This window comes from Sorex araneus, chromosome 3, assembly GCF_027595985.1.
Source record: "Sorex araneus isolate mSorAra2 chromosome 3, mSorAra2.pri, whole genome shotgun sequence".
Classification (NCBI taxonomy): Eukaryota; Metazoa; Chordata; class Mammalia; order Eulipotyphla; family Soricidae; genus Sorex; species Sorex araneus.
In genome coordinates this window covers 221,633,692-221,659,448 of record NC_073304.1, presented here as the reverse complement: position 1 = coordinate 221,659,448, position 25,757 = coordinate 221,633,692, and the positions used below count along the sequence as shown (strand labels likewise).

At 44.7% G+C, this 25,757-nt stretch overlaps 1 protein-coding gene across 3 annotated transcripts in view; it reads right to left on the bottom strand.

Moving 5' to 3' along the window:
• Positions 1-2,338: 2,338 nt before the first annotated feature.
• GJC1 (gap junction protein gamma 1) overlaps positions 2,339-25,757 on the bottom strand; it is a 31,419-nt gene continuing 8,000 nt past the window's right edge. For 2 of the 3 annotated variants that reach the window (XM_055132340.1, XM_055132338.1), the window contains exons 2-3: positions 7,254-7,329; positions 2,339-5,101 (exon numbers count right to left, since the gene is read on the bottom strand). In XM_055132340.1, the coding sequence (XP_054988315.1) occupies positions 3,891-5,081 (1,191 nt within the window). In that variant the 5' untranslated portion in view covers positions 5,082-5,101; positions 7,254-7,329 and the 3' untranslated portion in view covers positions 2,339-3,890. Of the gene's footprint in view, positions 5,102-7,253; positions 7,330-23,674; positions 23,739-25,757 lie in introns of those variants that run through there. The other variant, XM_055132339.1, reaches the window with a different exon arrangement.

Below are 25,757 nucleotides of genomic sequence, written 5' to 3'. Positions count from 1 at the left end.
AAAAAGCTGTTCATTTTACAAATCTCTTCTGAATATCAGAAAAATGAGGATTTCTGCTCATCTTTCAGAATAATGCTACATTACTAAATAAATGTCAACAATAGGGGCCAGAGTGATAGTATAGCAGATAGGGCTTTTGCCTTGTATGAGGCCAACCCAGGCCAATCTCCAGCATCCCATATAGTCCACCAAGCACCGCCAGGAGTAACTCCTGAGTGCAGAGCCAGGAATAAACCCTGAGCATTGCTGGGTGTGGGCCAAACCCTCCCCCACACCAAAAAAAAAAAATTAGCAGTACATTAAGGTACATAAATGTGAGAATTATATCTTGAGTTGGCTATGTGAAGAACAAGCCACTCAATTTCTATTTAGAGAAGCAAACATGACAATGATAAAGAGTGACTTAAAGGGCAAGTCAAAGAATATGACTTTTTGGTTGCTGGAGTGATAGCACATTGCCTTGCATGAGGTTGACCCAGGTTTGATCCCTGGCATCCCCCAAGCACCACCTGGAGTAACTCCTGAATGCAGAGCCAGGAGTAACTAACCCCTGAGCATCGCTGTGTGTGACCCAAAAAGCAAAAAAAAAAAAAAAAAAAAGAATATGACTTTTTGTTTGGGCACCACACCCACTGGTGCTCAGGGGTCATTCCTGGCAGTGTTCAGGGGACCATGGGGTGCTGGGGAACAAGCCCTGGGCTCAACATGCACTTTGGCCCTCTGGGCTAACTTAAAAGCATGGGATGTAGCCCCTGAACATTGCTGGGTGTGGTCCATATCTGACTCCCCTGCCCCTCCAAGAAAAAGGCTGAAAGACATTTATTAAGAATGAAAAGATAAGAAATTCAAACCATAATGAAAACACCAGTGAGAAAAAGAGATTTTAAAAGCATGTGTACATGGGAAGTAACTTAGAATATCTTTTTATGTATTTTAAGAAGTTGAAGAATTATTCAGACACAAAAGATAACATTCTCATCCGAATAAGCCAAGATAAAATGCCAGGGGCACTATTTTGGAAACTACTCGAATGCTTCTGGCACGGAACGTCTTTGTCTGGCATCTCCGCTCCTTTCTCCATCGCTCTCACATCTCCGACCTTTCCCCTGGCAAAGGCACTCTCTCCTCCTTCAGGCTCTGAGTGGACGGGCATGAGTGTGTTTCTGTCCTTCAATTAAGGAATATGCTTGAAGTTCTAGTGACATAAGACTTGCCAGTTCTTTGGAACTCGGGAAAGAGTCCAGAAGGTGGGAGCACATGCTTCGTACGCCAGAGGCCCAGGTTGGATCCCTGGCACTGCATGGCCCCAGAGCACTGCTAGGAGCAATCCTCAAACACAGTGCCAGGAGTACTGCCAAGGCAGGGGCTTGGGGTCGGGGGAGAGGGAGGAAGGGCGGGAGGCAGGAAGAGGAAGGGGGGTGGGAGAAAGCAATTTGTATTAGCTGGGCTCAAGTGTTTAAAATCCTATTTCCTAGACTATTTTCTCTTTGACTTAAAGGAACCGTACGTGTCCAGTAATCATCCAAAATACGTACATGTATGTTATCGTGTGGAATTTCTCCCTTGGTTTCACCTGAGCTTTGCTTAAAGTAGGAAGATCCCGAGGGGCTAGAGCGGAGTGAGAGTATGGCACTGGGGAGGGCACTTGGCTTGCACGTGGCCAACCAGAGTTCAACCCCCACTCAGCACCGCTTGCGGCCCTCTGAGCCCCATCAGGAGTGGTCCCTGAGTGAGAGCCAGGAGCAAGCCCTGAGCAGCGCTGGGTGTATCCCAAAAACGAAAAAGAAAGATCCTGAGAAGCTCCTCTAGGATAACATTTATAGATTTTAAAATAAGCAAGTAAAGGTAACTGCATGGCTAGAATTATAAGCTTAAAATTTGTTTTGGGGGGCCTGAGTGATAGTACAGCAGGTAGCGCATTTGTCTTGCACGCACTTGACCTGGGTTTGATCTCTGGCATACCATATGGTCCCCCAAGCAAGGAGTAATTCCAGAGTACAGAGCCAGGAGAAACCCTTGAGCATCGCTGGGTATCACCCAAAAAAGAAAAAATATTTATTTTTGATGGGGGAGGGAAAGAAATGCAGTACAGAACATGTGTAGGTAGGAAGGAAGGAGGAAGGGAGAGAGGGAGGGAAGGAAGGAAGAAAGGAAGGAAGGAAGAAGGAAAGGAAGGAAGGAAGGAAGGAAGGAAGGAAGGAAGGAAGGAAGGAAGGAAGGAAGGAAGGAAGGAGGGAGGGAGGGAGAGAGGGAGGAAAGGAGGGAGGAAAGGAGGGAGGAAGGGAGGGAGGAAAGGAGGGAGGGAGGAGGGAGGGAGGATGGGAAGGAGGGAGGGAAGGAGGGATGGAGGAAGGAAGGAAGAACAGTAGCATTCTGGGATTCCAATAATAAAAAACTGGCATCTTAAAATTAAGACATTTAAAAAAAAAGTACCTCTGGAATTTCAGTCAGAGGTGGCTTGCAACAGCTTTTGTAAGAGTGAAACATCCAAAATGAAACGTTCATTGGTAGTGCAAAGGCGCCTTCCTTGAATTCTATTGACCATTGACCTCCTCAGACGTTCACAGACTCTAAGACAAACGAGCATTACAGGAGGGTCGAGCTCTCCAACATAAGGCTGCAGATGGCAATGAAATACGCAAGTGACATGTGGTGTGGATACTAACGCCTGTCTACATGCCTACAGGGAATGAAGACTGAAATTCTCTCTAGGTCTATTTACAGACAGAACTGCAGTCCTGACCACTCTTTCATAAAGACTCTTATATCGGCAGAAATGGGTAAATTGTATTAGTCCCACAGTAAGTTATTAAAAATAAGGAATTTGATTTTAGTCTTTTGCCATATGTAGTACTTTTGAGTATTGTTGGCCCAAAGGGGAACTTTTGCATGTCTAATGTTAGCACATAAAGAATATAGACATTGCTGGCTTCTTAAGAAACTGGAGAGGCAGGTTTCTGGATAGTTATTTAAGGCAAATCAAACCAGTCCACAACTCAACATCCTACCAGGATTCATTTTTCAGGCATGGTTTTTGTTTTGTGATAGACGAATCTTAGTAACAACTCCAGTCAGGATTTCATACCCTGACCATATCCCAGACTCCGCGCATCAGCCTTCTCGAAGAACTTAAATTAGAGACACATCATCATCAAAGCACACAGTGGCAATGCTTGGTATTTACAGGAATTCTGTCGTGAATCGTTAATCTCCTTTGAAAATCTAAATAGGTTTTTCAAAGACTGACTACAGCTCAGGGCACATGAATGAGATCTCAAGACTTCTCGAGCAGAGAAGGTCTCGACCTCCTTCTATTGAGCACTTTTCCAGGACTTCCACCTATGTCTTCTCACATGTCGGAAAGGTGTCGGAAATCGGCCCTGCAACATGAGAGGCACTTTTGTTACGTGTTACATCTATTAAAACTTTTAAACCCAGGCTGAAATTTGCTGAACAAAGTAATAACACTAGCCTAATAGGCGTTATCTACAAGGATTTTTCCCCTTTAATATAAAAGTATAACTACAGTGGTCCAATGTACAAATACAAAAAAATTTCTCATACTAAAAAAAACCGTACCATAATACTGTACATATAAAAACTGTTCAACAAGAATGATTTAAATATATCTGTTCTTTTCCAGATCTGGAAGACACAAACGTAAAGTTCTGCAACTGTATCACTGCTGGGATACTTGCCCAGGAACACTGTGTTTCCCCTTTTCTCCCCCTGTCCCGGCCTCGCCTTCAGAGTCCCCTGAGCTTGGATCATGAGCCAACAGCATCCCTGAAGATAACCAGAGCCTAATGTTTACTCAGTGGAAGTCGCCATCCAGTGAGCCGCTGCTTACCATAAGCCACGAGAAGCACAAGTTTTAAGCCCAGTCAAGACTAAATCCAGACGGAGGTTTTCCCGTCCCCTGATTTGCTACTAGCACTGCTTTTGTTGGACCCAGCTTTGGACCCCACTTTGGCTTTTTTCCCCCGGGGACCATGGGGATTGTTTTGGTGGTTGTAGGCCTGGATTGCTAAGTCCAGGCGTTCCTGAGCCATCCTGATCTCCCGATGCAGAGTCTCCAGGTCGGCGGGGAGGCTCTCCTCGTGGCTGCCGTACTGCTGCTCCTGGGCCGTGTTGGCCTTGTTCTGCTTGTAGGTGATCTTAGCATTGGAGAGTTCAGTGTACTGGATTTGATCCGGCTTGACGGCAATGTTATAGCCAGGGGGAGCAGATGGCGTATTCCAAGTGAAAGGATAATTATAAGCACCCGGATCTTCCAGTTCCCTTCTTTTACTGTTTAGTGAGTCTCGAATGGTCCCAAACCCTAAATGAAGCATCTCCCAAATGTTAAGCAGCAGGCACAAGCCGGTGACACCATACATTATCAGGAGGAAGATGGTCTTTTCAGTGGGCCTAGAAATAAAGCAGTCTATCTTATGAGGGCAAGGACGTCTGCTGCACACATAGAACGGGTGGACCTGGAAGCCGTACAGGAAATACTGCCCTATCAGGAAGCCCACCTCAAACACAGTCCTTGCCAGCAGCTGCAGCACGTAGATTTTCATGAGCCCATCCTCTCGAATCCGTTGTCGGCCGTCGTGTTTGGGTTTAGGTTGGTTTTGCTCTTTATTTTCTTTTTCACTTTCTAATTCCATCTCTGGATACATCATGGGATCCTCTTCGTGGTCCTCTTCGGTTTCTTCCAGAGCCCGGTGCTGTTTCCAACGCATCGCATAGGGTTTGCTCCGAGCCGCCTTCTTGTCCGCTTCGCCATGCTCCATCTTGGCGATCTTATGAATGGCATAGCCCAGGTACATCACCGAGGGAGTTGCCACCAGGATGATCTGGAACACCCAGAAGCGTACATGGGAGAGGGGTGCAAAGGCATCATAGCAGACGTTCTCACAGCCTGGCTGCTCTGTGTTGCACACAAATTTGCTTTGCTCGTCGTAATAGATGGACTCTCCTCCGACTGCTGTCAGGACAATGCGGAAGACAATCAGCACAGTGAGCCAGATCTTGCCCACAAAGGTGGAATGGTTGTGGATCTCCTCTAGCAGCCGTGTCAGGAAGCTCCAACTCATGGTGACTGGATAGGTTTGCCCTAATGAAAACAAACGCCAGAGGTAAACCAGCGAATACTACAACCTCAACAACTTTTTTTTTTAATTTCTTTGAAAATAATTATTTGGTATCACTGTATCACTGTCATACTGTTGTTAATCGATTTGCTCGAGCAGCGTCAATAACATCTCCATTCATCCCTGTCGCATGCTAGTGTAGCCCGATGGCGTACTGGGGACTCTTTCAGGGTCAGGGGAATGAGGACCGTCGTTGTTACTGTTTTTGACATATCTAGTATGCCACAGGTAGCTTGCCAGGCTCTGCTATGCGGGCGGGATACTCTTGGTAGCTTGCTGGGCTCTCCAAGAGGGATGGAGGCTTTTGGGGGTAACAACTTTTTTTTTTAATCTTTTCTTTTTGGGTCACACCCAGCAATGTACAGGGGTTACTCCTGGCTTTGCATGCAAGAATTAATCCTGAAGGTGCTTGGGGGACCATGTGGGATGCTGAGAATCGAATCCGGATCGGCCGTGTGCAAGGCAAACGCCCTACTTGCTGTGCTATTGCTCCAGCCCCCCTCAACAACTTACTGATGACATTTCTAGAACTATTCTGCACACTTAAGTCTAATGTCAAAGTTTATACCTGAACTGCTCGATTCAATTTAGCTTTTGTAAAAAAAATTTTTTGTTTTTGGGCTATACCCAAAAGTGCTCAGGGCTCACTCCAGGCGAGCTTGGGGTGCTCAGCACCATATGGGTGCTGAGGATCGAGCCTGGATCGGCTCTGTGCAAGGCAAGCACCTTACTCGCTGTACTATCTCCCTGGCGCATGTGGTTTTGGGTGTTCATGGGGCAATTCCAAGCTCTGTGCTCAGGAGTCCCCGATGATGCATGGAGGACCATATGCAATGCCAGGACTAGAATCGAGGTTGGCTACATGCAAGGCAGGCAATTTTATCTGTTGTACTATCTCTCTGGCACCTGTGTACTGTTTTTTATTTTTATTTTTTATTTTTTTTGTGTACAGTTTTTTAAAAAAGACATTTTACTTAATTTTTTTGTGGGGGGCCACACCTGGGGTGCTCAGGGGTGTACTCCTGTCTCTGCACTCAGGAATCACTCCTGGTATTGCTCCGGGGATCATGTGGGATGCTGAGGATAGAACTCAGGTTGGCTGCATTCAAGGCAAAGTGCCCCAGCCAGGGTACTAGCATGCCAACCTGCTATGAACACCTTTTTATGGCTAGAGGTTCCTAAGAAGTTTGTTATGGTTTGTTTTCATGTTTTCCCTAATTTAAAAGGCAAAACTGAACCCACCATTTCTGGCATATTTTCAGAAACAGTACACAGAATTTTTTACAAAGGCTTTTATTTCACAAGATCTTTATTATTTTTTTTTGGTTTGGGGGTGACACCTGGCAGTGCTCAGGGGTTACACCTGACTCCACACTCAGGAATCACTCCTGGTGGTGCTCAGGGGACCATAAGGGGTGGCAGGGATCAAACCCTGGTCAACTGTGTGAAAGGCAACCACCCTATCTACTATACTATCATTCTGGCCCCATTTCATGAGATCTTTAAAATATTTTTTGAGGGGACTGGAGCTGCCAGACGTGGACCCAAAACAAAAACAAGCAAGCAAAAAGTGTATGCTAAATTGAATTTAGGATATAAAATACAATCAATAGGCATTCATTTAAAACAGTATTCTGGAGCACAATTTTATTCGAAGTTGCTTAAATTCATGGCCACAATTCTGGTTAAGTAAACCTAAGTTTGATAACATATGTAGAAAGGGTAACACAACTATACTACACACAGAGTACACTTCTCCCACTTTATCCCTACAGATTACTGATTATCAACACCAACATCTAAGTATCTTTTTTTGTTAGGGTATTTTTTGGGGCGCACACCCAGTGATGCTCAGGGGACCATATGGGATGCTAGGGATCGAACCCAGGCCAGCGTATGCAAGGCAAGAGCCTTATCTGCTGTACTGTCTCTCTGTCTCCACAGGCTACATATCTTGCCTGGGACCAGGGAGACAGTTTAAAAGACTGGAGAGCATGTTTTGCATGCAGGAGTTTCAGGTTCCATACCTGGTCCCCCTAACCCCACTAAGAGTGCCCCTGAGCACTGTTGGGCATGAGTCCCTCCGCCCACAAAATAAAATAAAATACATTTTACCTGTTATCCGAAACCTCTGTTATCCAGAATATTCTTAGAAAAATGATGTTTTGCTTACAACTTCTCCAGAATCTCTCTAAAAGGGTAAAAAGAGAAAGCAAGGTCATAGATTTTCTTCCGCAAAAAACAAATGAATCACCAAAATGCCATTTTCAAGAAGAAACAAAAGTATTCTATGTGCCACAGGATCCAATCAGCATAAGATGGAAATGGACCTGAGTTTGAATACCACTACTTCTCCTAATACATCTGAGTAGGAGGAAATATGTAACAGTGACCCAGAGATTCTTAATCATCATAGTCTGAGAAACTATGACAGGAAGATGAGTCATTTGCAAAATTCCAATGGAGATGAACTCTGGCACCTATAGGAAAAAGCCAAAGCAGAAAAATCTCAGCAAATTTAACTTGGGTCATTAAAGGCCTTGTGAAAAAATCTTCACCCTGCATGCTCCAGGCCTGCTCTATTCTGTGAAGCAGCCAGTATCTTTCACCGAGATCTGAGCAGCCAACGAGGAGCAAGCTGTTCAGTTAAAACACCCAACAGCTGGCTCTCAGTCACGTCACCGGGACACCCTCAGCCACAGGAGGTGCTTTACCGAAAGAAAACACCTGCATCTGCATTCTGATTAAAAAAAAAAAAATCCAGTGTTGGAGAGATGGTGGAAAGAGCTGAAGCCCATGTTTGGCTTACGGAAGGTCTTGGTTTGACCCCAGAGTCAGCTTTAAGATAGCTTCAAAACAAAGCAAAAATACCCAGGAAAAACTATTGCTCAAGATATCAACTTTGAACAGCTTTGGTTAAAAAAAAAAATCACCCATAAAGTACCAACATTTTCATTTACTCTGATTTATTAAATTTTGTGTTGGGGCCATGCCCAATGGTGCTTAGGAAATCATGAGGTGCTGAGGACCAAATGCAGGCCTCCTACTTTACACAAAGCTTGTGCTCAGTCTGTTACACAATATTCCTGGCCCCCTCATTTATTAATTTTTTTTTTTGGTTTTTGGGTCACACCCGGCGATGCACAGGGGTTACTCCTGGCTCTTCACTCAGGAATTACCCCTGGCGGTGCTCAGGGGACCATATAGGATGCTGGGATTAGAACCCGGGTCGGCCGCGTGCAAGGCAAACGCCCTACCCGCTGTACTATCACTCCAGCCCCTCATTTATTAAATTTAACACGACCCTTGCATGGTATGTGTTCACAGTAACCATTAAAAAGTTAAAGATTTGGGTCAGAGTGATAGTACAGCAAGTAAGACACTTGATTTTGCATGCAGCCAACCCAGATTCGATCCCCAGCATCCCATATGGTCCCCCAAGGACTGTCAGGAGTGATTCCTATGTGCAGTGCCAGGACTAACCTCCAGCAGTGCTGCTGTGGGCCCCACCCCCTGAAAAGTAAAACTTTTGGTATTATTTATTACTTTAGTTTTGGGGCCACATCCAGAAGTGCTCAGGAGACCATATGTGGTGCCAGGGATCAAACTCAAGTTGGGTGCATGCAAGTGCTTCATCTGCTATACTATCTCTCTGGCCTTGCTATTTATTTAGAACTGAGATCACCATCAGCTGGAGCGATAGCATAGCAGGTAGGGTACTTGCCTTGCATGCAGCTGACCCGGGTTCGATTCCTCCCCCCCTCTCAGAGAGCCCAGCAAGCTATCAAGAGTATCTAGCCTGCACGGCAGAGCCTGGCAATACCTGTGGCGTATTCAATATGCCAAAAACCAATAACAAGTCTCACAATGGAGATGTTACTGGTGCCCGCTCGAGCAAATCGATGAGCAACGGGATGACAGTGACAGTGACAGTGAAATCACCATGTGCTGAGGAACCTGAGTTTAAACTGTCACCACATAGTTGCCAAAGTGTCACCAGGATGACCTTGGTCCCTGACACTGCAGTTCCAGAAGCTTGGGCCCCAGCATTGGACCACCTGGCCTGGTTGACCGCGTATCTCTAGGAGTACCCTCCAGGGTGCCCTGACACTACACTTGGAGGTCTCAACCAAATATAAATAACAATTAAAACATCCGAGAACATGAAGACAGAACAGTAGAATTCTATCATATAATTTGAACAACAGAGGGGGAGAAAAGAACACGGCTGGAGAGATAACAGCAGGTAAGGTACTCAACGTGCACGTGGCTGACCCTGATTCCCTGGCACCCAGGTTCCCTGGCACGCTATATGGTCCCTCAAGCCCCACCAGCTCTAAGTACAGTCAGGAGTATGCCTTGGACACTGCTGGGTATGGCACCCACCGAAAAATAATAAAGACTCCAGTCTGTAGGACTCCAACAAAAGATCTAATATTTGTGCTATCAAAATCACAAAAGCAGAACAGAAAGATTATTCCATGAAATACTAGCTGAAAAATCTCCCAAATTTGGCAAAAGAGTCACTAAGAAGCAAACCCCAGAAAGGATAACCCAAAAAGGAGTTTAAGGCACTTGCCTTGCATGCACCTGACCCCAGTCTGATTTCTGAGCACCAAGAGGACTGACCCCCGAGTACTGCCAGGTCTGATCCAACCTCTCCCAGCTTCCCCCCAAGAAACCCAAGGTACCACATATGGTCACTCAGCCCCACCAGGAGTAATCCCTGAGCGCTGTTGGATGTGTACCCCAAAGAGAGACAGAGAGAGAGGAGAGAGAGAGACAGAGACAGAGACAGAGAGACAGACAGAGAGAGAGACAGAGAGAGAAGAAAAAGAAACCCCACAACAAAACACCAAAATTAAGAAAATACCTAAGGAAATGCGTTAAGATAAACATGGTGGGGAAAAAAAATAAAGTAGGGGCTGGAGAGACAGTTCAGGAGGCACCTGCATGTGGCTGCAGCGCCCCCAGGCACTCTGTCCCCAGGTATTTATGTCCAGGAGTCAGAGAGATGTACAGTGGAGGGGCATCTGCCTAACCCACGCGGCCAACCCAGACTCCACCTGCCCCCGGCACTGCCAGGTGTGGCCCCCACACAGACAAAACAAAAAATTACACTCTACCTACTAGCAGAATTTACAATTTTATCTAGGACACAGAGAATATTTGCTGATACAGATCACATTCTGGGCATAGAACGGCTCAAAACACTTTTTGTGAGTTATTATATAAAGTTTAGTTTCTTGGGGTTGGAGGGATAGTACAGCAGGAAGAGCATCTGCCTTGCATGTGGCCGACCTGGGCTCAATCCTCAGCACTCCAGATGGTACCGAGCTCACTAGGAGTGATACCTGAATGCAGTGTCAGGAGTAAGTCCTCAGCCCCGCCGGGTGTGGCCCCCAAACCAAAAACAAACAAACAAACAAACAAATAAATAAATAAATAAAATGCCATCCTCTTTGGGACTGGAGAAATAATATGGCAGGTAAAGGCATGTGCCTTGCTCAGATTCAATCCCGGCATCTCATACGGTTCCCCAAGCACCACCAGAAGTTGTTCCTGAGTTCAGAGCCGGGAGTAACCTCTGAGCATTGCCAGGTGTGGCTCCAAAACAAAACAAAGAGTAGGAAAATTGTTTAAGGGGTAGAGAGATAGTGGGGTAAAGGTGGGGTGGGGGGGCTTAAGGCCAACCCTGGTTCAGTGCCTGTCACCACAGGATCCCCTGAGCATCACCAAGTGCAACCATGAAGGTCCCCAAGCACCACCAGGGCAGCCTATTCATCCCCGGCACTGCAAGACCTAAAAGACCTAAGTAGTCAGCACTGCATCCCTGGACCTCACGGGCTGGCCTATTATTAAAGCTGCACAGGAGCCCCCAGCCTCCTGAGTACTTGGAAAGAAAAAAAAAAAAACAGAGCTTAAGAACTCCTGACATAAATTATGCACTTGGATCACAACAGAATTAAATTAGAAAGCACTAAAATTTAGCTCTCATCCCCTATTTTTGTTATTACTGAAAAATCTCTATATGGATCTTTCTAATCAAAACATGTTGTCATGTTCCCAGAAGAATGATTTTCCTTTCCCCTTATATCCCTTAAATCCCACTCCATTTTCATTATCAGCAAAAAGCACTTTTATCTTTTTCCAGAAATAAATCTGTAAATAAAATAAAATAGTCATTAAAAAAAAAAAAGTAGAAGTAACTCTCCACACAATCTAAATACAAATCCAAAATCAATTCCAGGTCATAGATTGTAGATCTAAATATAACTAAAAATAAAAGTTCTATGAGATAAGGCATTAAAAAAAAAAGGAAAAAAAAACCAGAAATAAACCTGCAATTTACCTACGAAACAAGTAACAAGGGCCAGGGAGATGGCATGGTGGTCAGGGATCTCACCTCTACAGCACTGCTTGGGAGGCCCCGAACCAGGGGAAAAAAATAAAGAGACCAAAAAACACAATTTAGAATTTATTTAATAGGTAAGTGCCCAAATTCACAATGGGTGCTCATCTACTTCAATCCCCAGGAAAAACTTACATTTTAGATACCTGGTATACAAAGTCATTTAGTCAGCTGCCGCTACTGTACAGGGTGGCTCAAGTGGTTAATTAAACTCCCAAGTCTCTTCAGTAAGCCACTGTTTTCTTTTTGGGGGGCGGTATTCAGGGGCTATTTCTTATTTTTGGCTCTGTGCTCAGAGTAACCCCTGGCGATGTTCAGAGGACTATATGACAAGTGCCTCATCTCCTGTACTAGATCTCTGGCCCAATTGCCATATTTTCTTACATCCTATATTCAACATGACATCATCGTGTGCTCTCAATTACATTACACACATGAATCTGTCAATATGAAATATCAGGAGAATTGGAAATTACATAGTGAAAACTACCTAAATGATGGGCCGGAGCCATAGCACAGCAGGTAGGGTGCTTACCTTGCACACGGCCGACCCTGGCATCCCATATGGTCCTCCAAGCACCACCAGGAGTAATTCCTGAATGCAGAGCCAGGAGTAACCGCTGTGCATCACTGGGTGTGACCCAAAAACCAGAAAAAAAATACTACCTAAATGACTGAGGATGGGCTGGAGCACAGCAGGTAGGGTGTTTGCCTTACACACGGCTGACCCAGGTTCAATTCCTCCACCCCTCTCAGAGAGCCTGGCAAGCTACTGAGAGTATTTTGCTCACACGGCAGAGCCTGGCAAGCTACCCGTGGTGTATTCGATATGCCAAAAACAGTAACAAGTTCTCACAATGGAGACGTTATTGGTGCCCACTCGAGCAAATCGACAAGCAATGAATGACAGTGCTACAGTGATACAATGAATGACCGAGAATTGAAAGATGGTAAACTATGATAATACCCCTTTATCAAAAAGCACACATACTTGAGCTGGAGAGATAGCACAGCAGGTAAGGTGCTTGACTTGCACACAAATTAGGCATAATCCCTGAGCACTGCCAAACATAGTCCAAAAAACAAAACAAAAAAGTACACATACTAAGCTTCCACATACCCATCTACCAAAAGTCACTAGCCCACAAAACAGTACATACATATAGACAGATATCAGGATATGTATTCAAAAATTTGGAAAAGGATGGGCCAGAGTGATGTATGGTATATCAGTGTATAGAGTGCTTGCCTTGCATGCAGTCAACCCGGGTTCAATCCCCAGTATCCCATATGGTCCTCCCAAGCACCTGCAGGAGTATTCCTCAGTACAGAAGCAGGAGTAACCCGAGTATTGCTGGGTGTGACCCAAAATGCCAAAACAACAAGTTTGGAAAAGAAGTGAAACTAAAAAGCAATGACCATATTCATGGTAGCAGGGATATATTTCCAGGAGGACAGTGTTCATTGCATTGAATGCAGCTTTGAAGTTTGAATAAGGGGCTGAAATAAAGTTAGTATAGCGGGTAAGGCACTTCCATGCAGTTGACAACATGCCTGAATCTCACCACCACATATGGTTCCCTGAGCACTGCTAAATGTGTCCCTCATAAAAAAAAAAAAAGTTGAATAGAAAACACTGCTAAATTTGGTGGTGTATAACTTATCAGTGCTAAAGGGAACTGCGGGGCTGAGAGAGTCGCCAGAGAGACAGCACTCTCGGGAGAACCTCCTCCGGATGCCTACGGCTGCCCTATTCCCATGCTCCACAGCTGAATGAGATCCAAAATATGCACCACAGAACAGGCTTGCCTCAAAACTGGAGGAAGAGACTTTTTCCAGGACAGGTGGTAGAAGTTCGCGGATGAGCGTATCACTATTCCTGAACCACTGCCCCCTGGACTTGTCAGTTTCTCCAAGAGACCCATTCTGGACAAACAGCTCTGGAAAATACTACCGCCCTAAGCTCTCCAGCGTAACCAAAGCAATTTGCGAGAAGTGCATCTGAGCACCCACACAATTCCCAACAAGGCACCACAACAGGTGGAGAATGTCCAGGGAACTCCCTTCAAAAATGAAAATTTAGGGGATGGAGCGATAGCACAGCGGGTAGGGCATTTGCCTTGCATGCGGCCGACCCGGGTTCGAATCCCAGCATCCCATATGGTCCCCTGAGCACCGCCAGGAGTAATTCCTGAGTGCATGAGCCAGGAGTAAGCCCTGTGCATCGCCAGGTGTGACCCAAAAAGCAAAAAGCAAAAAAAAAAAAAAAAAAAATTAGTCCCGGATTTCACTGAGGTGCCTCGGGGCTAGGGCTATCAGTACATATTAGCAATGGTCTGTAGCTTCTCGAGATGGGTGGAAGCCTTCCCTACACAGACTGAAAAGGCCCAGGAAGTGGCTAACTGCTAGTCTATCAGATCAGACAAGGGTCCACCTTTTTGGCAGAGGAGATGCAATTATTTGTTCAGTTTTGAGGCCACACCCAGAGGTGCACAGGGCTTACTCCTGGCTCTGCACCACAGGGATCACTCCTGGCGGGCTTGGGAGGCCATATGTGGTGCAGTGGATTGAACCCGTGTCAGTCACACATAAGGCAAACACCATATCAGCTGTACTGTGTCTCCAGTCCAAGTGATGCAATTGGTGTCTAAGGGCCTGGGCATCACCCAGAGGTGGCATACAGCCTATGATATGGAAAGGTAGAACAAATGAACAGGACCCTCCAAGCACAGCTGGGGAGACCTCCTGAGCTACAGAGGGATCAATTACTACCAGAATTGACACTGCTCAGAATTAGATCTAGGCCACCTAAGAGAACAGGACTAACCCCTTTTGAAAGTCTGTGATCCTGAGTGCAGAGTAGCTACAGGCCTTGGGAGACCCTAACTCAAGTTAATAAATAGGTTCACGAGAGACTTTCTGTTAGCTTAACCACCCTGGTACATTTGTACCAACCTGGGGATGCAGACTGGATAGAAGGATGGAATAACCAACCACTGGAGCCTCTTTTGGAGAGGTCCGTTTGTTGTCATTTTATCTACCTCCATTGCAGTTAAGGTAGCAGAAATGGCTCTTGGATCCCCTGCAGCCTGGGTCAAGCCCACAAACCCTGACTGGGAATGCAGCCCCAATCCAGTCTCACTGTGCAAGGCCACCCCCAGGATGTCTGAGCACATCATCTTAACATCGTCCTGTGGAACGAACCATCATCATCTGATCCTGAATCCAGAGACAACAGCCCTTAAGTCTAAGATTCAACCCTTTTAGTCGCCCAAGGAGCTGATCTACGCACGCTGAAGCCCGGGGAACCAACTGGATGCAGAGTGGAACATTAGAGAGTGATCTGTTCAGCCTTTCCCATCTCTGCGTGGAGAAACCGCTCTTGCTCTTCACTGAGGCTTGATACCAATACTCCCCAAGAGTGGCACTGCGTCTCACAAATTCTATTCGCTGTCATTTCCCCTTATTACAGGTGCCTGTTTAGGTTTGGCTATGCTTTGTATTGCTTCTGATTCCAATCCTTCAAGGACTGGAGATATAGTACAGTGGGTAGGGTGCTTGCCTTGGCATGTGGCCATGCTCATTTGAGCCTGGAGGCACCCATATGGTCCCCTGAGCACTGCCAGGAGTAATTCCTGAGTGCCGAGCCAGGAGTAAGCCCCGAACACTGCCAAGTGTGCCTCCCCCTTCATCACTCCAATGAAATCAATTCCAATCCTTCAGATTGTGATCAGAGTCCATGATTGAAAGGAACACAGTGGCACACCTGATGATGCTGTGAAGATACAAAAAAGCTGTGGACCAGAATGGTGATGCTCCTTGACCCACTGAAGTCAAAGGCAGAAATGCGGCAGGAATCCACAGGAGGTGGAATGTAGGAAAGGGAGGCACGTGGAAAGAGGGAATAGTTCCTCCATGACAGGACACTTAACAGTCTGCTAAACAGTATTCTTCCAGAAACAGAGCACCAGACACCTAACAATCCCTCAGGCAAGGATCACACCAACCAGCCAGTAGGGAAGGAATGTCCTTATCTAGTATAATCCTGCTTCCAGGTTCTGTAAGCAAACTTGCTGAGGGCTACGACTATTTAGACTGATTACCTCAGATGTTCTGGAGGCTCAAACTCTGACTAGAAATCCTCAGAGCCCATGTAGATATATTTAATAAAGCTGCTTCCTGAGAAAGCAGACCCACGTGCTTCTGTCTCTTGCCAGCACATCCTGCCACACCACCTCTCTGGCCCTCTCAAAAATTTTCATCCTTAGGGGCTGGAACGATAGCATAGCGGGTAGGGCATTTGCCTTGCACGCAGCCAACCCGGGTTCGATTCCTAGCATCCCATATGGTCCCCTGAGCACCGCCAGGAGCAATTCCTGAGTGCAAAGCCTGTGCATCGCCAGGTGACCCGAAAAGCAGAAAAGAAAAATTCATCCTTAGTATCTAGCTCAAAGGTGACTTCAAGTTTCCTTGAATAGCTTCTTCTCCAGAAAGCCCATAGTAATAATTTTGTTTGTTTTTGGGGCCATACTGGCTGTCCTTAGGGCTCACTCCTAGCTCTGCACTCAGAGATCAGTCCTGGAGAGCTCAGGGGACATACGGGGTCCAGGGATCAAACCCAGGTAGGACACAAGCAAGGTGCCCTATCCACGGTTACTCTTTCTGACCCCAATAATTTTTTATTACACTAATATCAGAACTTATTCTATTAAAGCAAGGCTAGTGGTATTGGTTTCTTTTCTGGAATATCAGTTTCTCAAGGGTAAAGTCCATGTTTTAAGGGTTTTTTTCTGAGTTACTAGCACCCAGTGTGCTGCCAGGGATACAAAACACACTCCATGAAGGTGCACGGAATTAAACTAAAAATACAACCATTTGTAAACCATTTCTACGCAATATAATGAGTGCTATAAAACTACAAACTGTAAAATCACAGAGAAGCAAAGGGACTAATTCCTAAGAATTAAAAAGTATAAGCTGCCAATTATACCTCCATAAACCTGGGGAGAAAAATATAAGCTCACTGTAGAAGCCAAGTGGGTCTCAGAATGATGGGTCTGGTTTCAGCAGGCAGAGCTGGGTGGGAGGTAGAGGCAAGGCAGGGGGAGAAAGTGGTGAGTGCAAAGTCTCACGAGACTGGAACTGATGGAAGGTGTTGGGGCAGTAGCTGTGGAGAAGCTGAGCAGAAAAGAAAGGCAAGCACCAGTTTGCAGAGGACTTCAGCACACCTTGGAACCTAAAACTCAAGATATATGTAATGCGGGGCCGGAGCGATAGCACAGCTGGTAGGGCGTTTGCCTTGCATGTGGCCGACCTGGGTTCGATCCCCGGCATCCCATATGGTCCCCAAGTACCGCCAGGAGTAATTCCTGAGTGCAAAGCCAGGAGTAACCCCTGAGCATCGCTGGGTGTGACCCAAAAAGCAAAAAAAAAAAAAAAAAAAAAGATATATGTGATGTAAGGGATCATGAGTCAACGCTCCTCAGATGTGCTCGATAGACCACCTACCTGCCTCAGAATTATCCACAGTGGCCAAGAGTCAGATTCAAAGGAGGTCCTACTAAATCCTACTCCCAGGCCAAGCCACCTCCCATGATCTGTTGTAACACTTACAATAATACATATCCAACTATATATTTAGAATGTATTTCTGAAAGACTCGCATGGTCAAGCTGGGGATATGGACGGAGGTGGTCAGCAGGAGAGCATCTGTCTTGCATGTGTGAGGCTCTGGGTTCAACCCAGCACCACCATGCACACACGCACATGTACGTACACGCACACACACACACCCCACACTGCTAGTCAATAGTTTGTGAACTGTGAACTTTTGGAGTGTCTGCCTTTGAACTAGAGATGGCTCAAGATGGCTGGAACACACATTTTGCATGCAGGAAGCCTGAGTTTGGCCCCATCACTGCCAGGGCACTGAGCACTGAGCTGGGAAGTAGTCCCTAGGCTCTGCTGCTGTGGACTCCCAAAAATGATTAGAAAAACGGTGTTACTTATATTTTCACTTTAGAATAGAAGAACAGTCACCAATGATTTTAACTTGTTTATTTGTTATACCGTTATATCTAGCGGTGCTCAGAGGTTATTTCTGGTTCTGTGTGACCCCTGGGAGTGCTCAGGGACCAGCAGGGTGGTCTGAACCAGGGTCACTGATGCAAAACTAAGTGCATTTAAACCCTCTACTGTCTCTCCAGCCAACGTTAACATATTTTTAAGGAAATAAAAAGCTTGGGTTAATCTGAGTTCAAACTATAAAAAGTTGTAAGCTATTACTAATCATTAAAGATATGCAAGTGAAAAATCAATGAGATATCACTTCACATTCATCAGGATGAAATGGTTATTACTTTAAAAGGGGGGCTGGTGGGTGGAGTGCAGAGCGAGCTCAATGGACAGAGGACATGCTTTGTAAGCAGGAGACTGGGTTTGGTCCCTTGTACCACATGGTCCCCTGTACTGCTGTGAGTAACCCCTGAGCACTGCCAAGGGAAAAAGGGAGGGAGGGAGGAAGAATGGGGAGGGGCTGGGGAGACAGCTCAAAGAGCTGGAGTGTAAGCTTTGTATGCAGGGTACCTGGGTTTGATCACCAACACCATTTAGTCCCTCCAGCAATGCCAGGAATAACCTCACAGCACTGCTGGGTGTGGTCAGAAAAAAAAGGTAGAAGAGGTGAGGAAGAAAGAAAGAAAAGGGCTGGAGCCATAGCACAGCAAGTAGGGTGTTTGCCTTACATGAAGCCAACCTGCGTTCAATTCCCAGCATCCCATATTGTCCCCCGGCACCACCAGGAGTAATTCCCAGTGCAGAGAGGAAAAGGGCGGGAAGGGGCGGAACGGGAGGGGATGGGCGGGTGGAGTAATTCCCAGTGCAGAGCGGGACGGGAAGGGACGGAAAGGGACGGGAGGGACGGGAAGCTGAGACTGAAAAGATAGTAGGGTGGGCAGGGAGCTTGCCTTGTACACTACAAACCCAGGTTTGGTCCCCAGGACCCCACGCAGTTTCCTGAGTCCCTCCAAGAGTGATCCCTGAGTGCAGAGGTAGGAGTAAGCCCTGAGCACCACAAGGTATGCCCCCACCCAAAGAAAATAAAAGGAAGAAAAAAGTTACACACTGTTGATGATGTAGACAATGTGAAAAAAATTACCCTATGGTGATAATTTCCTCCAAATATTAGCAACCCAAGTGTCCACTGACAGTTGACTAAAATCTGTCAACTAGATTGATGGCGAGATATGGTACTCAAACCAGGAGAAAATTATACTGATGGCAATTTACAAGATTCTTGATTATTAGCAATCTGTCATAAAAGGGCAAATAATATTCCACTCATACGAACAACCTATAGTCAGACTCAGAGAGACAGAAAGAAGTATGGAGACTTCCAGGAGCTGGGAGAAATAGGTGCAATTTCAGTTGGGAAGATAAAAGTACGAGATGAGAAACTGGCGAGAGTACAGGGGTTAGGGCACTTAGGGTGCACACAGTCGAACTGGGTTCAAGCCCTGCCACCCCATACAGGTTCTCTGGAGCCTGCCAGTCGTAATTCCTGAGTACAGAGCCAGGAGTAAGCAATGAGCACTGCCGGATGTAGGCCCCAAACAACAACAAAATGGGATTGGAAGGAACTCAACAGGCTAGAGGGATGCTCTGCACACAGGAGGCCCGGATTTGAGTCCCAGCACCACGAACCAGGAGCAGTGCCTGAGCACTGTTGGATTTTTGTGTTGCCTAAAACCAAAAATAATAACAAAAAAGGGTGGTTTTTTTTTTTTTTTTTTGCTTTTTGGGTCATACCTGGCGATGCACAGGGGTCACTACTGGCTCATACACTCAGGAATTACTCCTGGCAGTGCTTGGGGGACCACGGGGATGCTGGGAATCAAACCCGGGTCGGCCGTGTGCAAGGCAAATGCCCTACCCACGGTACTATCACTACAGCCCTAACAAAAAAGGTTGTAAAAATGTACCGTACTACTGAAACACCTGTTTTGTTGTATGTGCTAGGAGTGTTTCCCCAAGTGAGCGATACTGCCCCCAGGAGGTGCTGGGATGATTTGGGGAGCCTTGTAGCCTCAGAAACAGCTACACTTAAGAAGGCGCTTAGTAATTTTTGTTCTGTAAAGGGGTCACGTGGCCAAATAAGTTTGCAAATCTCTGTGCAGAAAAATGTAAAAAAAAATCCAACAGTTTATAGACCAGACAAAAGATACATACAGTCCAGATAAGTATACCTAGGCCGCTACTTAGAGGGTCTCTAAAACCCCAGGCTCACTGTCCGTAGGCCGTAATTGATGGTATGTCCAGCTCGCATGGCTGCCAGGCCTAGCAAGTGGCAGGACTGTGAAAGTGACTTTCCAAAGACCCCCTCCCTGCCCACACTGCAAGGTGCTCTACCAGGTTCATCAAAAGTTAGTGGCTTGGGGCTGGAGTGATAGCACAGCGGGTAGGGCGTTTGCCTTGCACGCAGCCGACCCAGGTTCAAATCCCAGCATCCCATATGGTCCCCTGAGCACCACCAGGAGTAATTCCTGAGTGCAGAGCAGGAGTAACCCCTGTGCATCGCTGGGTGTGACCCAAAAAGAAAAAAAAAAGTTAGTGGCTTGAACTAGATGCTGTACATACACCTCTTGCTTGCCACTAATGTTTTTTTGTTTGCTTTTTGGTTTTGCCACTAATTTTTTTAGCTTTTATTTTTCTGTAGAGTCACATTCAATGTTAAGTTCCTCAGTCCTTTGAGTCATCTCCCAAACCCTTTTTGTTTTATCTTTTCTCTGCACTGAACCCCTGAGTGCTACTGGTGTGGCACAAAAGAGGTATTTCATGTACAGCTATGTATGCTATGCAACATAAAACTGCAGGAAAATAACTGGAATCATCTGTTAAAACTTAAATATATTTTATAGAAGAATGACTCTACTGAGAAATGCTGTACTTTCCAGTTTATCTGATTCACTTTTTCCATTACAGTCTCTTTACTATAATCTTGGCCACAAAAATACTGTTAATCTAAAAATATTGCTTTCATATATAGCTATGGAAAAGTTTCACTAATTGACTTGTGTAAAAAATTTTTTTAAAGCTCCCAAGAGTTCCAACATAAAAACTAAAACCCTATAACTTTTCCCTTGTCAATTTTAATGCTTACAAAACTATAATAATCAGAAAATTAAACATTGAAAAAGTAGTACTGTTTCAATCTCTATAACTAAAAAAAACACAAAACATTTAGTAGATGAAACATTTTTTAAAAGCTTCTTTAAATTTCTTTTCTAAACAAACCAAAAAAACACCCAATATTCTGGAAAATTGATTCCTAATCTTGAATTTTGTGAAAATAGACCACTGAACTATGAGAGTCTAACAGGCTCTTACGGAACACATATCGTTTTCTATTTTCTCATTTGTGAAGGAAGCGGAGAATATCAGAGCAGGTGATTTCTAAGGTTCTTGCTATTAACATTTTAAGAAAGTCACCTCAGCTGGGGCCCAGAATGACAACAGAGAGGGTAAGGCCTTGCATGGAACAACCCTGGTCCATTCCCTGGCAGAATATATGGTTCCTCAAGCTCCACCAGGAGCTAGCCCTGAGCAGAGTCAGGAGTAAGTCTGATGGGTGTGGCAAAAAAAGGAAAAAGAGAGAAAAATCACCCAGGTAGAATAAAACTCATAAAAACACCAACAAATTACATATAGAATTCTAGAGACCAGAAAGGTTCAAAGTAATAGTGGTTAAATTTATTTTATTATTTAAAAAATGTATTTATTTATTTAGTTTTTTGGTTCACACATGGCGGTGCTCAGGGGATCAAATGGGATGCCAGTGATCAAACCCAGGTCAGTCGCTTGCAAGGCAAACGCCCTCCTTGCTGTCCTATTGCTCCAGCCCAACAGTAGTTAAACTAAAAAATGTAATGATATGGCAGGGGCTGGAGAGACAGTACAGCGGGTAGGGTGCCTGCCTGTACACAGCCAAATCAGGTTTGATCTCCAGCACCCTCTACGGCACCCAAACCCTGCTAGAGGTGACCCTTGAGCACAGTCAAGAATAAATCCCGAGCACTGATTGGTGTGGTCCCAAAAGAGACAAAAAATTAAAATAACATATGAAGGACCCAGGAAATAGCTTAAAGGGTTTGAGTACAATCACTGCACTGAAAACACACAGTACACTGTACTCCCACTCCTGGAGGGGCCCCAGGCCCAACCCCAGGCACTGCAGTCACTCTATCACGGAGACACAGAGAAAGAAGCCTCTGAGCACCACATGTGGCCCCAAAACAAAAACTAAGAGTCAAATTTTCAAAAGGGCATTTCCTAGTCACCCCCAAACTGGGTGGTTGGACTAACCTAAAATATTTCAATCTTCTATCTGGGTATCCTCCCTCACGCGCTGAGCAACTCACTTAGAATTGTACTAGTGACTCATACTTCTGAATGAGACTGCTTTATGTGCAGAGACAAGGAATCAATTAGAGGGTTTACAATGAAGTTTTGTTTAACTGGAACGTTTTAAGTGGAAGTTAATTCTGCATGAGCGATAATAGATGTTTAATAACTAGCTAGTGACAATTTCTAAGCAAAAGCATTACGGTACTAGCAAACAGTAATCTATGTATTACAAACATGAAAACAAAACTTGTTTTCAAAAGAGCTCTTGGCTATGGAAAATATTTTAGTAGCACAAAATATAATTTTGTGAGTCAAATTATAAAAACCAAGTAGAGAAAGTAGTTTGAAATCTTGGCTCTATTACCAACAAGGAAACAAAACACACCATTGTGGGTTGAAGTGTCAATTTGTGCTGGCAAAAAGCCATTCTATTTGAATGTAAGAACCTTCGGAAACCAGCTGGAGAAGTATGGGGAACCTGGTATAATGCATTCATTCTCAAACCATCATAAGTGGTACTGTCTTCTTGTAAAAAAGAAACTAAGTACATGAACAATAATTAGTCTAAGAAAATGAACATGGGGCCGGAGCAGTAGCACAGCGGGTAGGGTACTTGCCTTGCATGCAGCTGACCTGGATCTGATCCCCGGCACACCATACGGTCCCCTGAGCCCACCAGGAGCAATTCCTGAGCCCAGAGCCTGGGGTAAGACCTGAGCACAGCTAGGTTTGCCCCAAAAACCAGCAAACAAAAAAGGAAAACAAATATGTCTAAGAGAAAATAAATGTACAGGAGTAGAGAGACAGTGCTGGGTGTATGGGGTCTGCTTTGCGTGAGGCCAACCCTAGTTCTATTGCTAGCACCAAATGGTCCCCCTCAGCAGTACCAGGAGTGACCCCAGAGGACAGAGCCAAGAGTAACCCCTAGAGCACCGCAAGGTATGGCCCAATCCCCTATGAACAATAAATGCACAATACTAGCTCCACAATACATTTTATTTTGGGGTGGGGGCAGGCTAAATGGTGCTCAGGGGTTACTCCTGGCTTTGCACTCAGGGATGACTCCAAGCAGGAATAGCAGGACTGTGGAGTGCCAGGAATCAAACGCAGGTCAGCTGTGTGCCAAGCAAGTGCCCTACCTTCTGTACTATCTTTGCAGCGCCACCGTAACACAAAACTTGCCCCAAACACACTATCATACACTGATAGTCAGGGCTGTTTTGGAAGACACTGTGGCAATATTTACTGGAGTCTTTAAAACACTTATCTAATTTGGGGCCAGAAATCAAACCTAAGGCTTCTGCATTCTACAAATCTCCAAGCCTATAACAACCTTCTCAGCCCCTTCTCAGTGACCATATTTAAAAAACATTCATGATTTGGGATAAGGGCCCTCTGTAGTAAGGACATAAACAAAAAAACTATCATAATATGCCTGAGCGGAAGTACATCAACATTAACAGTGGGCTGCAAACAATTCCTCTATTTACTTTTTAATATTTTCTATAATAAACATGCTTATTAACAACAACTAAACGGAACTTTGCAATGTTTTATTAAAGCCAAGTGAAATTTTTAAAGTACTTTGGGGTATAAATTTCATAAAGCTTGCATACACTTATAAAGACCTAGCAAAATGTCGCAGAGAAGTTTGACTATCTCATTGAATCTTCAGTACAGTTATTATATCCCTTTGCATTAGAGGGTCCAAGGCAGAACTTACACAAAACTCTGCTCGAGTGAAATAGTACACAGATGGTGAGTCTAGAGGATAGTCCTTAATTTCAAAAGACAGTAGTGCTCTCTTCTATAGCAGCTTAGTATCATAATGCTGCTCTTCTCATCCCTTTGGAGACTCTATAAAATGGTCCAAAGTAACACAGAAAATTAATATATCCAATAATCTCTTTAAAAAACAGTTACTGCCATTGCTACTTGCTGTTTACTGCTAACATTGAGTACTTAGAAAAGTTACCTTTATTTGAGAAATTATTAAAACAGCTATCAAAGACTTACCAGTCTCCATTAAGATTGAGTTCTATTAAATGTTTACTTGACATGTGAAAATGTTTTAAAACTCATACTTCCTGTCCTAATCTCTCCACTTCATTTTCTCTCCTTCATATCAAGGATTCTTCTGTTGGGATAAGAATACACCCATGAGATTCAATATAAGCCAGAGATATATCTCCCTAGAGAAAATACCAAATGTTAATATCCTAGGTGGATTTTTTAAACCAAAATAATCTATTACTTTAAAATTATGAAGCTCAACTAAACTAGAATTTAAATCAGCATCTTCAACCTTTATGCCAGGCCCTGTCCTGCATAGGAGCTATGTGGCAGTTACAAGCAAGAAAGTAAATGAGTGGTTCTCAACCTTCCTACACCTACAGATGGGCCCCAGTTCTATAGACTGGTGGAGAAGACCACAGATCTATCTCCATGTTTATGTCTGAAAAAATGACACTAAGGGCCAGAGTGACAGTACAGCAGGATAAGACACTGGTCTTGCAGGTGGCCTATTTGGGTTCAATCCCCAGCATCCCAAACGGTCTCCCAAGCCCACCAGGAGTGATCCCTGAGCACAGCGCCAGGAATAAGCCTTGAGCACTGAAGATCTGGTCCAAAAATAAAGAACACTAATATATAAGTAATTTCCAGTCACTAAGGCAAAAATTTTTTTTCTAAGGTAAAATAATATAAAAATCAATAGTAAATGAAGCTTCTATTAAGAGCAGTCTACCTGGGGTTCAAATGTTAAGACTGCTTTAAGTTTTCTCATGGAATTTGGTATTATAATTAACTTGTAACCAAAATAAATCTATTCAGTAGAATGCTTTGCTAATTATGTGTATATAGTTTTTCCTCCCAAGATGTATCTCAAATCATAGATATAATCTTGTAATCCTCCTGTCTTTTCCGAGTTCAAGAATAACAGGATACAATGGTTACAGATATAAAATTTATTTAACAGAACTGAAATACTCCAAATTCTGATTTTTCCGAATTCAAAAGCCCTTCCTTGTGGGAGTCAGAGAGAGCAGAGCAGGGAGGGCGCTTGTCTTCATGAGGCTGACTGGGTGTAATCGCTGGTACCCCATCTGCCCCCAAGCACCTCCAGGAGTGATCCCTGAGCACAGAGCCAGGTGCGGCCCCAAAACAAAGCAAAAAATGCCTTCCTTTCAAAATGAATCTAAGATGTGCACATCTATTTGAACTGCTCAACCTATAACAAATAAAAATTATGAAAAAACTTACTACTGAGCTGGAATGTGTGGTCAAAGCAAGCTATTTAAACTAGACAGACAACATATTCCCTTTCACAAAAGCAGTTATGGCCTCTTTCATCAAAAACATTTTCGAGGGGAAGAGGTTAGGCCACGGGTTAGTCCTGGCTCTGTACTCAGGGATCACGCCTAGTGGTACTCAAGGGACCATATGTGGTGCCAGAGATGCAACCCAGACAGACTGCATACAAGGTAAGCACCCTACCCACTGTACTATCACTCCAGTCCCCTTATATATATATTTTTTCTTTTGGGGTCACACTCGGCAATGCACAGGGGTTACTCCTGGCTTTGCACTCAAGAATAACTCCTGGCGGTGCTCAGGGGCCATATATGGGATACTGGGGAGCGAACCCGGGTCGGCTACATGCAAGGCAAACACCCTACCCGCTGTACTATCGATCCAGCCCCACCTTTACATTAATTTTAAAGGATGACAGTGGCAAAAAGATGAACAGATCAATGGCATAGAAGAGAAAGTTCAGAAGATTCAAGTACATCTAGAAATTTAATAAG